This window comes from Notolabrus celidotus, chromosome 7 (assembly GCF_009762535.1).
Source record: "Notolabrus celidotus isolate fNotCel1 chromosome 7, fNotCel1.pri, whole genome shotgun sequence".
Classification (NCBI taxonomy): Eukaryota; Metazoa; Chordata; class Actinopteri; order Labriformes; family Labridae; genus Notolabrus; species Notolabrus celidotus.
In genome coordinates, this window is record NC_048278.1 from 33,505,343 (window position 1) to 33,520,099 (window position 14,757).

The following is a 14,757-nucleotide window of genomic DNA, read 5'->3' on the forward strand; positions in this document are numbered from 1 at the left end:
TTATGGACTTTCATGTCACTTAGACTGTTTCTAAAACTAGAAAACAAAATATGTGAGGGGATAAAGGATGTTATTGAAGATACTCTTTGTTTCTCATTTATTTTTCTCATGAACCCAAGTGTGTATACCACCTCTAATTTGGGCCCAATTCAAATGCAAAAATTGACATTTTGTGGCTAGAAATAGCATGTAATATAACATGATACATACTTCATTGCACATACATAAAAGGAACACACTTGCAGGTTAATAGCATAACACAGTTAAGAACAACATGAGAATGTGTGTTATTCCTCAGTTTAAGAAACATTTGTGAGTCTTCAAACAGAATATAAAAACCACTGAATATCTTAAACTCTACATGGATATCTGCAATGAAATCCTAAGTATGAGAGCCATCAAGGTAAGCAAATGAAATCTTACCCATTTGGCAATCAGTCATTTATATCCAAGAAAGAAGCAAAAGTGATCAGTCCTTGAAGAGTAACATAGAGTCGAGTCAGGCTGTGAAGACAATGCAGACAGCATCAGCTCAAAGTGCAGTAACACTTGAATGAAGTAGGTGTTTGTTTTTTTTAACTCCACCTCTTCCCCATCTGCCAGATGACTGACGCTTACATGTGACAACATACAGACAGGGGAAGAGCAGTGGGACATCCTTCAAAATAAAAGCCTGTTGAGTGGATGTGTCTTGAAGTGTGAATATTAAGAAGGGTTAGAAGGTAGTTTTAAAAAATAGTGTATTCTATGGGGCTCTGTTTGTAAAGTTGTGCACACCCAAAAATAACATCAACATTTCTCCACATTTAGCTAAAAAAAAAAGTCTTAAAAATGTAGAGTGAATTTTAAAAAGTCACTTTTTTTTTATCACATTTATTTGTGATCTTCTTCACATTTAATTTTGTTGTGAAAAATATATTAAGTTAATATAATTGTTAAATCCAAATGCTAAATATAAATATAATGTTAAATATAAATCTAAGTGCTAAACATATATATAAATGTTAAATGTAAATATAAATGTTAAATATAAATCTAAATGTTTTTATATTAGATTAGATTTATATTTAGCATTTAGATTTAAATTTAACATTTAGATTTATATTTAACTTTTAGATTTACATTTAACATTTAGATTTATTTTTAACATTTATATTTATATTTAATATTTAGATGTATATTTAGCATTTAGATTTAAATGTAACATTTAGATTTATATTTAACTTTTAGATTTACATTTAACATTTTGATTTATATTTAACATTTAGATTTACATTTAGCATTTATATTTAACATTTATATTTATATTTAACATTTAGATTTACATTTAGCATTTATATTTATATTTAACTTTTAGATTTACATTTAACATTCAGATTTAACATTTAGATTTACATTTAACATTTAGATTTATATTTAACATTTAGATTTATATTTAGCATTTGGATTTAACAATTATTTTAACTTAATATATTTTTCACAACAAAATTAAATGTGAAGAAGATCACAAATATTCTTCTTAATGTGATAAAAAAAAAGTGACTTTTAAAAAAGCACTCTACATTTTTATGACGTTTTGGAGCTGAATGTGGAAAAATGTTGATGTTGAAACATTTAAAAACAGAGGAGACAGCAGCCCAACACATACAAACAGAAACAGCTTGTATATGTTTTTAAAGATTAACATTTAAAGATTAATTTTTATTTTTATTTTTATTTTTTTGTAGACTTCAGATTTCTTGCAACACCAGTAGAACCTCCGTCATCCGTGGGAGGTTTTGAAATTTGGTTGGACAATGAATCTTGCAACAAAGAGTGCAAGCCAGGAAGTGTATTTTGAAATCCAGGAAGCTTGAGATATTGACGTGACAGACCCCCTGAAACTCATCAGCACACTGTAAAACATTATAGCCTCAATTAGTTATATCCATTAACGCTTTTTCTTTAACTCAAAGAGCCTGAAGAAGTTTTAGGCTTTGAACTATAGGCCAGTGGCGTCAAACTCATTTCAGTTCTGGGGCCACATACAGCCCAAGTTGATCTGAAGTGGGCCAGACCAGCAAAATCATAACATAATAACCTATAAATAACAACAACTCTACATGTTTCCCTTTGTTTTAGTGCAAAAAAGTTCAAGTACATTCTGAAAATGTTCACATTTAATGAACTCTCTTTCTACAAAAACAGCTGTTGTATTTTTTGCCATGATGAGTCTCACAGTGGGCTGAATATTTTTCTATTTAAGCCTTGCAACCTGCTGCAAACACACCAAACACATGTTACCCATTCACCAAATACACAGAGTGTAATGTTTACTGCAGAAGAACAGAGATTATAATAATGAAGAAGGTAAAGTTGATTATTTTGGACCCCTCAGCTCCAGCATGAACAGTTTGCTTGCTGTACAGTGTTGTATGCAGGGGTGTAGTGCTAGTGTAAGTAGTTAGTGGATCATCTTATAGTGCTCTAAAAAGTCTTCATGAATCTCAACCGGATTATGCAAACAGCAAGTTATCTATTTTCTCACTTTGAGAACAAATGTCCTGGAAAAAGAGCACTGTACAGGTTCTGGTTTGCTCCGTCAGCGCTATGATTGTATGCGACCCCCAGAGGACAAATCTGAAATAGTAGTTACTTTTGTTGAAAAATTGCAGTTAATGTCTTCTCTGTAATCTTTTCACTTTGCAAAGTCTTCTGCGGTCCGGATTGGAACCTCTGGCGGGCCGGTTTTGGCCCGCGGGCCGCATGTTTGACACCCCTGAACTAGGCTATATGAGTTTTGGAATGTAAAAACTGCAAGAATGAATTGTTTGGACGATTTAGATATTTTGTCATACCTGAACATGTTCAATGAACTAGCTTTTTCAAGTTCTAAGTTTAAAAAATAAAAGAACAAAAGAAGCGGGACTAGGGGATTTTGATATAAGTTTATATCTATTCATTAAAGCTGCTGTGAGGAACTTCTGGTTTATATTGATTCTGGCGCCCCCTTGTGGACAAAGTGATACCTCTTATCTCTTGTCCTGTAAATGCAAAGTGAGTGTCTTCAGACAATAACCTCATCCTGTTGTCTTTTAACATGTAGATTTATCACACGGTGTGATTATTTGCCATGAAAACAGCCAAAAAGGGTGTTTCTAGAGTGAGATGTCAATCATCTGTTCTGACATCTACCCCCTCAGAGCAGTTTCAGGCATTAAAAATGACAACAGAGAAGGTATTGGTGTTGTTGTTGATGGTCTTGTTTGCTTTTGAGGGTCATAAAGAGGCATCAGTATCAGTTTCAGTCAGTTTGTCAGCCAGTTAAAAACTCCTCACAGTGCCTTTAAGGCTAATTTATTTCCTCTCTATTATGTTCTTTCACACTTTTCCTTTGGCTGTAGGAGGATGCATGTAGTGCTGTTGATAGTTTAGTGAATGGAAAGGTTGGAGGCTTTTAAGTTAAGCCAATTCTTCTTCGCCCACCATCCTGCCCACAACCTTTTTGGTTTGGTTCCTTTAACATTTGTATCATATGAAAAAAAAAATGTAAAAGAGTGCACAATGTTATTTTCTTTGTGAAGCTATCTCTGTTTTACCTGATACTAGCTAGTTTGCACGGTCAATAATGCTAGCTTGAAAACCACGATGTTGGTGGTTCGTGGATTTTAACATACTGGTATGCACACTTACAATCATTTGTTAAAATAACTGATGCAGCTTAGTTAAAATAAATTAGAAACAGAAATTATCCTAGCTTATAAAGACAAGTAAAAACAAATTAGTGAAGTTATTTTACCTTAAGAAAAACTCAAAATTTACATTGAAACAACAGAGAAATGTGTGTTTGTTCAACTTGGTAAGACACGTTTTATAACTACAATATTGTGACAACTAGTCAATTATAGTTAAATCAACTTTTTGAACTTTAATTTTGGATATAAGACAAAGCTAGTTTTGAAGTTGAATGAACTTACATTTTCAAGGCAGCAGGGGAACTTACACTTCCAAGATAAGCCAGCTTGAAATGTCTTACAGTGCAGGGCTGCTGATCAGGGATCATTTGATGCTTTGGGATAGAAGATTCAGTTACTTCTAGTTTATTGTTTTTTAACGGCAAATCAGACTCTTCTATTCTGAAGATTACTTTAGTGTTTACCTGTTTTATTGCTTTGCTGTAAGTTTGGTTGAAGCTCTTTATTTATATGATCACAACTTTTGTAGATTAAGTAAAGCACAATAATCGCACATCAGAAATCTCCTTTACACACTGAGACACACATTAATAAAACTATAAATAGATAGATTACCATGTTAATAATAAAAGTCTCATTAACCCTCCTGTTATGTTGTGGGTCAATTTGCCCCATTTTAAAGTTAATTAAAAAAATAAAATGTTAAAAGTATTATTTTGCTATGGAGCTTCTTCTGTTTGGCTTAATTTGCGTACACAACATATACAATGAAAATCTATTTCCCACATTTGTAATATGTACATTTGCACTACATAAAAAAAAAATTCAAAATGTAAAATAAAATAAACAAAAATCTATGTCATGTTAAACTATTTAATTAATATTTAGGACTTTTCAATGTACATTAAAACAAGATTTAACATTAATTTTCATTAAAAAAAACAAGTGAGTTATCCTCATTGAACCATGATCTGTGAGAGTTAAAGAACACCATAGCACTTAATATTGATTTAAATGGTTAGTAATGGAGTTGATAATGAGATTGAAACATTTTTTATTGGGATTTGTTTGGGTTTGGACACTTGGATAATTGAATATGCCCTGGGTCAAGTTTACACAGGAACATTATTGCTGTCCCCAAGAAATGAACATAACAGGAGGGTTAAGCTTTGAGTAAAAAACGAATTAAAAACAACAACTGGGAAATTATTTTTGTGAAAATCATCATCTCATCATGAGAAAACTCTTGAGTCAGACTTTTTAAAGCTCACTCAGGGACAAAAAATTAAAAAGAACTAACTAACAAAATGAGTACCTGACCAACTAATGAATTACTATCTGGCACATCAAATTGTCCTTAGGCTGGACTGGTAACGTGACATACTGAGTTATGTCACCGCTTGTCAAACGCTCTTTAATATAATACTTTTTTCTTTTATTAGCTTATCTATATATTCAAAAATAAACAGCAGAGGCAGACACCACCTTGTGCATTTCTAAATTGCGGCTGATCTAATCATGTCTTATTATGTCTGACTCTCTGTCCTCTCCTCTATGCAAAGTTCTGCTACAATGTGCAACTAAGTTTGAGACTGCAGAGTGTGAGAGCCACATCATATCTAATGCTGGGCCTGCTGTGTCTTCAATATAATGTGTTGCAGCATGAGGGAGGAGAGAGGACAGGTGTGCAGTACTGCTAGGAGGAGCAGGTGTGTGTTGGTAAAGCAGAGGAACAGAGTGAGCATGAGATGAGGCTGTAGCAGTAATCATCAAATGGTTGCATGGCTAAATACTGATACTTGATAATCATAATACATATCAATGTGAAATGATTGGCCTCATTCTTCCTGTTATAAAGATGATGATATTATAAGGCCAGATAAAGGTTCCTCAGATCCTTCACTTTGTGATACCACACTGTAAATATCCTCCACCCACTCTTACTGCTATTTATATAACTAAATTCCACCATTTCTACACACTGTACCTTTAAATAAATAACTGTTCTGACAAAAATATATATTTTAAACCCACTTAAAAGGAAAACCAAAAAGTAAATACAATCTATAAAATGTTATATAAGCAAATAAATACAACCCAGACTCAAGGTCAGACTTACGGTGTAATACAAACAAATAATTAAATAGTTCCCAATTTAGTCTTAAAATAAAGGTAGATTATTTTAAATAAAGCATGTCAACAACTATTTGACCTCTGAGGTCATCAGGTACTGGTCTGCTTCCAGTCCCTAGAGTCAGAATGAAACATGGTGAAGCAGCGTTTAGTCATTATGCACCACATATCTGGAACACACTCCCTGAAAGCTGCAGGTCTGCTCCAACTCTCACCTCTTTTAAATCAAAGACTAAGACTTTCTTATTTGACACTGCCTTCCTATCTTAGCTCATTTTAACTCACTTTAAATTAAAATTTTAATGTAATTTTTAGTGTAATTTCCCTTTTCTTTTCTGTTTTATTATATTTGTCATTTTAATTGTGTTCTTTTATGCTTGTCTGAATGTTTCCAATGCTTTTAATGTTTTGATGTAAAGCACATTTAGTTGCCCTCGTGTATGAAATGTGCAATACAAATAAAGCTGCCTTGCCTTGTCAATTTCAAATTATCAAATAATGTAGATGTCTGCTGCATTTCTTTATTTTTTGGACTGCTTCACAAAATGTGTTCTTATAATTTGTATTAGACCCAGTGAGGAAAAATATAATAAATAATAATAATAATAATAATAATAATAATAATAATAATAATAATAATAATAATAATAATAATAATAATAATAATAATAATAATAATAAACAAAAAAAAATAAAAATAATAATAATAATAATAATAATAATAACAATTTAAAAAATAATGATAGTAGTAATATCAACAACAAAAACAACAATAATAATAATCATAATAATCATAATAATCATAATAATCATAATAATCATAATAATCATAATAATCATAATGATTAAATAAATTAACAATAATAACAGTAATAACAATAATAAAAATGAATATTTTATTATTACATTTTATTTTACATTTTATTTACAACACACTTAAGAGCAAATCTCAAAGTACTGCAAGACAAGGCAGACTTATAAAACAAGATGTTAAATACAATAACAATTGCAAACCCATTATCCTAATATGTTATTAACATGTCATAATACAGATGAATTAAGGATGAAAACAGAAAAAAAATCCTATAAAGAGTCAGTCACTGTTAAAATAAACATGTTTGAAGAGTTTCAGACATTATTCCTGTGATTAAAGTATGATCCAAATGTAATGTATTTAACAAACAGCTCCTCTGTTGGACTTGTGGTTGTGTGTTGGTCATGGTAATGGTTACCAAATTATTCTAAAGCACCATCTAGTGGTTATAGTGACACATTACAAGGACTGTAAGTTTATGAGTGTGGTGATGAGTGTGTGGAGATCATGGGGCGGTTTATTGCTGTATTCCTTTATGTCATGTATTGTCCACATTATCATTTCATGTAAATATATACATTAAAAATGCGGGTTTGTGTGTGTCGTAGTAGTTGTATCAGAAGTAGCAGTAGACTTATTAATATGAATATTGTAGTTTTGTGTTTGTTAGTTACCATTTATACATTTAGCTTCCAGAAAAGTCTAGATACTTATCTGAATTCTGAATTCAAATCATGTTTTTGGGGGAAGAAAGTCAATTTAGGGGATATAATGTGAGTCCCTTTGATACAAATTATAGAGTTTCAGAGTTTAACTTCAGGTAAGAGTGTGGGTAAAGGTGTCTCAAGGAAATGAGTGTTCTCTAAAGGGTTCTGTGCAAACACATGCATGATTGAAAATGTGCAAGCAAACAAAAGAGGAAGTTTCAAACAGGCCCCCGTGTTTTTTCTTCTGCATCTTCCTCTTTTCAAAATGTCATTTCACAGCCCTTATCTGTTGCAGCTGTTTCCACACTAGTTACCTCGTGTACTATTTACCTCACACACCTTTTTTTATTCAAACTATTTTACAGCATGTTTGCATAAGTTCTGCAATTTAGAGGAAGCAAAAAAAACACAACAAAACCGGAAGGAGAGATTTGTGCAAAAATGAAGGAAGAGAGACTGAGAAGAAAAAAAAAGAGGCAGTGAAGGGTGGGGAGTGAGGGAGGTGTAAGGGTTTCCTGTAGATGCACGCTGATCTTCCTCTCTGAGTCTGTTTCTGTCAGAGCGAGGAGCACAGACGAAGCTGAGCGGAACAGGATGCAGGCTATCAAATGTGTGGTCGTGGGAGATGGGTATGCAATATTTTATTTTACCTTCTTTCTACTAAGAATTAAATCTGCCTTCAGCTTTAGAACCAAGAGGTGTTCAGCCAGTTATGCGTGACGAGGACATTTGGCCCCAGGCTAAGAGTTTAGAGTTGTTTAAGTGAAATGTCAAAGGCTTTCACAAGGCCCGAGCAGCTCTGAGTAACAGTTTGTCACTTTTTCCTTAACTGTGTGATGTTTTTTTTTCTTTTCATTTTGAAAAACTCAAGGTTTCTGTACTCTGAAACATGCTGAAGAAAACAGTTTCCCCTGTGTTACGCGTTGGCTTTTTAGGCGTGTGTTTGACAGTGCTGATTCAGAGTGAGACTGCTGGATGGTGCAGGCTCCAACATGCAGGGAAATGCTGCAGCAGGCTCAGAGCACACACACTTTGCTGTGGGTGAAAACACAAAAAAATGCAACTAAAAAGAAAAGAAGTGGCTCATGAGACAAAAGAAAGAAAACGGTAGCAACTTCAAAACTGTGTTGGTTTAGGTTGCGCAAAGTTTAATCTGAAAACAAGTTTAGACAGTGTGACATCTACCACGTCAGATAAACTCACTTCTGCACACTTTTTTTTTTCTCTGAAGGTGGGGCAAAGAGGGCCAGGTTGTCATGAAGGGGGAAATAAAGAAGCGGAAGTGCTGTAGTTGTTGCTGTCAGAAATCAGTCAGCATTTAAAGTAAAGTTAAACATCTACAGGTAGAAGTTCCTTGTGTGTTTTCAGACTTCCTGGTGTTTAAAATTGTAAAATAAAAAAGCTTGAGTTTGCAGAAACCTGGAAAAAAAAGTTATATATTTTTCATATTTTAAATTCCAATAAATACCAAGAGACGTTGCATTTCCTTTATCAGCTATTTTGCAGCAGAATTGCTAACAAAGAGATGTATTCTAGGTGTCCTGAGTGATATTTTGGGGGTTTTGATTCCTCAAAAGTTAGATGTTGATGACTCATGCTTCTCTCGGGGTGCTAATTCTGTCCAATGAAATGCATGCATGATGTTTCGTCACTCCACCTTGACAGTACATTTTGATAGTTACTCTCTGGAACGCAGAACTCACAAGCTAGCTAGCTGGTTAGCATGCTTGCATACCTTATTTTTTTTATTTCCCTGCCCTCCTCACTGCTGTTTTCATTGGGGTTCAATTATCCATACTTCTTCCCCCAATGAGGAAATTTCAAAATCTACTTAAAACCATTAATATGGTGAATTTTAAGATCTCTATTTGTTCTAAAAGAAAAAAGAACAGAAGGACCAACAAGCTTGTTGGATGACACATTTCTTTGTCTGTCACCTCATTTCTACTTCCTAGTGGTGCAGAGGATTTTGGTGAATTACCAGAAGTTAACAAGCTGCCATTTCTCTGTTTGCGTCTCCCCACAACACCTTTGCGTTCAAATGCAAGCTGTCCGAAGAAGTGAACACTTAAGAGGTTGCACCAGCTGAGATAGTTCCAATGCAAACGTCAGTGACGACTTGAATCTTACACCTAGCTAAGAGTAGGTGTAAAGCCCTCTACAAAACACCGCTAGCATGGAGCTTCAAATATGTGGCACTTCTGATGTTTAATGCTCTGCTTTGCTGACATACAGTATGTTGTAGCATGTTGCTGGTGTTCCACCCAATCATAGAGTCGCTGATATTGCATTGTTAGCATAATTCTGCGTATAGTTAAGCCACACTTTGGACCACTTCTGTCCGCCAGTCGTTCGCAATGCATGAGGTCATTGTTTTGGAAGGCAAGCAGAACTGAGTGGATGGCGTTAATGCTCGAACTAGTTGGAACCAGTTCTCGTCTGGAACTGGTTCTTGATTCCCATCCCTTGAAAACGTGCTTCCCATGACAGATATCATCCCTTAGAAATGTTGAGATGACTCTGATCTGTACCCCTGCTTTCATTTTTCATAAGCAGAGATAATTTAATCTGTGCAACAACAGATTACTGTTACATTAATATATGTTGCATTTGATGACTTCACTACTCAGTCACTGACTTGCAGTAGCTCTGGATTAATTATTACCCTATTTTAATGCTTTGTAACCTTTCACCTTTTTGCTGCTGTGAGTCAGTTAGCTGTGAATAGCTGAAGGTATTATCAGCAGTCTGCCTGTTCAGAGACAATCAAACTGAAGAGTCAGCACAGAAGCAAACTGCATCAAGTAAAGAGCGTTTCACTGATTGGCGAGATCGTTCATGGCCAGGTGAAACATGAGATAGTAGTATAATTAGGGATGTAAATTTCAAGTATTTTCTGCAATCGATCCTTGGAAATGTTAATAATCAATAATCGGTTAATCATTAAAAAACCTGTTAAAGTTTTCCGTCAAAAACGATGCCAAATGCGTTTTTTCCCCTGAATCACATTTTCCTTCTCGACACAATGTATAAAGCCGACAGTATTGAATAGCTACGGATCATATTGAGGTGTTGAAAATGTTAAACACGCTGAATATCAACGTGTGGAGCAGGCTCATAATCTCTGCCGACATACAGTCATAAAAGTGAAGGCTCAGACTTCAACAAAGGAACTGAACAGAAACATATTTCAGACTCACAGTGTCCAGTTCTCTGTCGACTCGTTCTGAGTAAAATAAGCGTGAACGCGGTCAGGTGTCAGCCGGGAGTGAAACTGGGTCATTATTAGTCCGGCGGCAGAGTAAAAAAAGCTCTCATGGAGACCTGTCACTCAGCCGCAGCCCCCAGCTGAGCATCTCGGCTGTATGCAACACCTTCAGTCAGCTTATTCACATCGAAACATGCTTTAAACTTAAAACACCTCCCTGATAGCTGAACCAAATATAACACCACATGATGTTTGTTCCACGTAATATAATCAAGTAAGAGTGGCATGTAACCTTTACAGACTAGCTGCATTAGCAAATGAATAAAGAATATGTTCTAAATAAATATCTATAAAAACAATTATTTGCCAATGCATCTAGGCTTTGATGATTCAGGGTTAACTGATGAAAGTAACCAGCATAGTTTAGTGCTGTTGAATGGTAGATAATCAAGTTTTTATTATCTATTATTTAGTAATTCAAACTCTTGCTGTCTACTATGTAAAATCTAAATAAGATCCCTCCATCAGCTGCTGTCTAACATTCTTAATCCAACTTGGGATACCACTATCAACATCAGCAGGCAGCAGATGACATCTCAGTATTTGCAGCTATGCCAGAATTTGGAACACTCACAAATTGCTTGCAGGATTCCTCTATAGTACTTGTACTAGTCGTAACTTTAATATCTTCAAAACTAATCAAAATTCACCCATCTACAGTGTGTGGGGAAAGATTAACAAGCTATTCAGACCAAAATCACCTTCTATACCAGGCTGTTAACATGTTTAGTTCTGCTGTGAAGAAGGGCTTTTTTGAATGGGTGTGTATGTGACTTCCAGTGCTTTTTGGAGCCTGCCTCAAGTGGACATTTGGGGAACTGCAGTTTTTTTGTAGTCGCAATTCTGCACTGGCTACAGTTCTCACGACTGGAGGTTGCCGCTTGGTTGTAATCATAGACTGTATAAATGGACGAAGTATCCATGACGTCACCCATCTATTCCTGAGCGCTGTTTTGAAGCCGATCGTCCGTGGGAGCCATTTTTGAAAAGCTGAACCTAACTTGGTGTGAGGTAAAGAGGCAGAGTTTGAGCCTCCAACATTGTGTGCCGATAGAGAAATTAGCGATGTAGACCCAAGCCGTTTTTTGAACCAGGCTGTAAGTATGTTTATTATTGCTGCAAATATCGTCTTTACTGAATTGGTGTGTATGTGGTTTCCGGTCTTTCTTCATCCAGCCTCAAGTGGCTTCTCGCTGAATTGCAGTTTATAACACTTCTGCATGGGCTTCATTGGTTGTAATGCTCCGCTATTGGCTCTTGCAAACATTATTACATGTCTGTAAAGATTATCTCCTTCAATGTTTCCTGAAAATCTGCATTAACAGGAAATAAAATGAGGAATGAAATAGCTTTCTGCTATCTGTGTCATGCGAACTTGGAAGGCAAAACAGTGTAACAAGAAAACATCCTCCTCATATTCAGCTGTGTGTTGGAGAGAGAAACTCTATAAAACAAGTCAGACCAACGTCCGTCCAAAAGAGGGAGTATCAAAGGGAACTTGAACCTGAAAGACAGCTGTTCCTCTCCAGTGACCCACCCTTCATTTTGTCATCAAGACAAAGGTACACTGATCTAAACCGAGTCATAACTGTGTGGACCCCCGACCTAATCTTAACCTGAAGCCAAACCAAGTCCTTCAAACCTATATCAGAGTGGTATGCTCTTTTTTGTAACTTACTTGTAGTGACACTTAAAGAAATGTGTCAGTCTCCAAATGGACGGCTCTGGGTCTGTCAACTGTGACATACCCTGAAGTTGTTTTTTAAAGCTACTGCTGAAGGGTAATGCATTGTCAATACAAATGCCAGCAGAGCACACGAGCAGCAGAGGAAGTAATGTGAGGAATGTGAACGAGAGCATTTACAGAAAGCTTGGAGCTCTGCCAGGTTTGAAACCTGTGAACACCTGGTCAATCAGTGCAGAAAGTATGGGTTTACTGGTTTGAGAGACTCTCCTTGAACTGGGTTAATAACACCCAAAACATCCCAGCTGAGATGCTCCACAGGCGGTCAAAACAGTGGGTGAAACATCCTTTGGTGTTTGAGTTTGGGGCTCCACCACTTTCACAGTATAGATGAACTCTGTAGAGGTGATCAAACACAGCTGGACATTGTCTTTGTGATGCGTGACCACGTGCATGTTGGTCTGAGACTAAACTTAGACGTCTAAAGTGGGATATAAAGCTTCCAGTAACAGAGAGAGAAGAGGAAGTGTGTCTAAGGTTGTAAGGAAGTCAGCTGTCACTATTGTCACTGTGTACATACAGGTTAGCATGTTTCTGTCATATACTGTTTGATGTGTTTATATTACCATACTGCATGGTGTGTATCCTTGTGGTCTAAGATTCGAGGTCCAGTGTATTTCCTTGTGAAGCCTCCAGAACTAAAAAGTAAGGCAAATGCATGAAATGCTTTTAAACTGCGTTATTTCTATCAGCCAGTAGGGGGCAGTTCAATAGGTCTTTATTTCCAGTGTCAGTATCTGTTGATACAGCACAAAAGCTGTTCAATAAGCTGGGGTCCCATTTTTTGCAAACTTATTTTGTAATGGCTATCATGTGATTGACAAAACTCTTACAAAAGCAACAGAAAAATGAATTTTTCATTCTTCTGTTGCCCTAAACAGTTCCTCAGAACGGGCTGCTCAGTTCTTCTGTTGTATTTTGGTAGACAGCTGTTGTGGTTGTGGTCTTTATGCAAGCCAAGATTAGCATTCCAGTTAACAGGGCAGATGCAACTTGTCAACCGAGCTTGCACTTGCATTAGCTCGGAATATGTGGTATTTCTCTTAGGCTCCACCCCCTTGTTCAAATATAATTAGATAAGATTTCAACTGGTGCCCCTTGTATTGTAACCAACTCCACTAACAATCACATCACATATGCACTGAAAGAAAACTGACATAAAGCTTTATGTTTTACAGATTGTCATCCTTTAAAAATGAACATGACCTCTAATAGAACATTTATAAAATGGTAATAACACTGATATTTATCAGTAAAAAAATATACAATTTCAAAAAACATATTGTAGTAGTAGTAGTATTTATTCAGTCATCATATAACAATCATTTTCACAGTGCAGACACTTTCAAACAAAGCAACAGTAATGTATTAAGTGATGACTGAAAAGGCATAGCAGACGCAAGATGCATATTTAAGCCTAGCTTACATTTTCTATCTAATTACTAGCTTCCAAAGTGTCAATCAATCAATCAATCAATCAATCTTTATTTGTATAGCGCCAAATCACAACAAACGTTATCTCAAGACGCTTTTACAAACATAGGAGGTCTAGACCACTCTATGTCAAATTATGAACAGAGACCCAACACCAAGACAGGGTAAGACTCAGTCTGACCCCACCTTAATCCATCATGAGCATTGCACGTCGCAGTATTTAGCTAGTTACAGTGGTGAGGAAAAACTTCCTTTTAGCAGGCAGAAACCTCAGGCAGAACCAGACTCATGTTAGACAGCCATCATGCCTCGACCGGGTTGGGTCTGGAAAGACAGATAGAGGGGAGTAAGAGAGAGAAGTGATAGTGAAGTGTCAAGAAAACAACAAAAACAAACACAAACAAGTAAATCATGAACAATTATAGACTTCAAAAACTGCTTTAAAACCATTTTTTTTAAAACAAAAGGGGAATCACAAGCTTTTAAATGTTAACTGGCCTCACTCTGCAATTTAACTCCAGATTATATCAGATAAAACAATATTATTTTTCCTATTATGTTCAAATTTTCTTCCTCACTCATTAAGGGTGCAAGTGGCGCCCCCTATGGACGGTCGGTGCACCTAGCATTTGCCTATATTGCCTATGCCACGGGCCAGCCCTGACTGCAAGTGCCCTCACAAAAATTTGAGGCTTCAAAATTGTTTTCCTGAAGTAAATAGGTGAGTTCATAAATATTCAAAGATTGCAAGATTCCAAATTATGATTGACATACAAAATTGTAAATAAGGCAAGATGTATAGAGCAAAATTCTTGGATTCAAAGGGTCGTACGAAGCCTATCATACAACTTCATGTAGTTTATACGAACCTAATCTCAAATATACTGCTACTGAAGGATAAGGAACTCCCTTAAGATTTTTTCACCTCACCTAAGAGGAAGAGAAATAACTGCTGCTCAAATAAAGAATGGTTTGCAGCCAGT

The 14,757-nt window shown here is 35.7% G+C and overlaps 2 protein-coding genes across 2 annotated transcripts in view; one reads left to right on the forward strand and one right to left on the reverse strand.

Moving 5' to 3' along the window:
• The window catches only part of cyth4b (cytohesin 4b), a 30,205-nt gene extending 29,617 nt beyond the window's left edge, over positions 1-588 (reverse strand). Inside the window, exon 1 of the mRNA XM_034686890.1 lies at positions 424-588. Within this exon, the coding sequence (XP_034542781.1) occupies positions 424-442 (19 nt within the window). The 5' untranslated portion in view covers positions 443-588. The remainder of the gene's footprint in view (positions 1-423) is intronic.
• A 7,240-nt stretch (positions 589-7,828) lies between these two features.
• rac2 (Rac family small GTPase 2) overlaps positions 7,829-14,757 on the forward strand; it is a 28,312-nt gene continuing 21,383 nt past the window's right edge. The window contains exon 1 of the mRNA XM_034688779.1: positions 7,829-7,957. Within this exon, the coding sequence (XP_034544670.1) occupies positions 7,923-7,957 (35 nt within the window). The 5' untranslated portion in view covers positions 7,829-7,922. The remainder of the gene's footprint in view (positions 7,958-14,757) is intronic.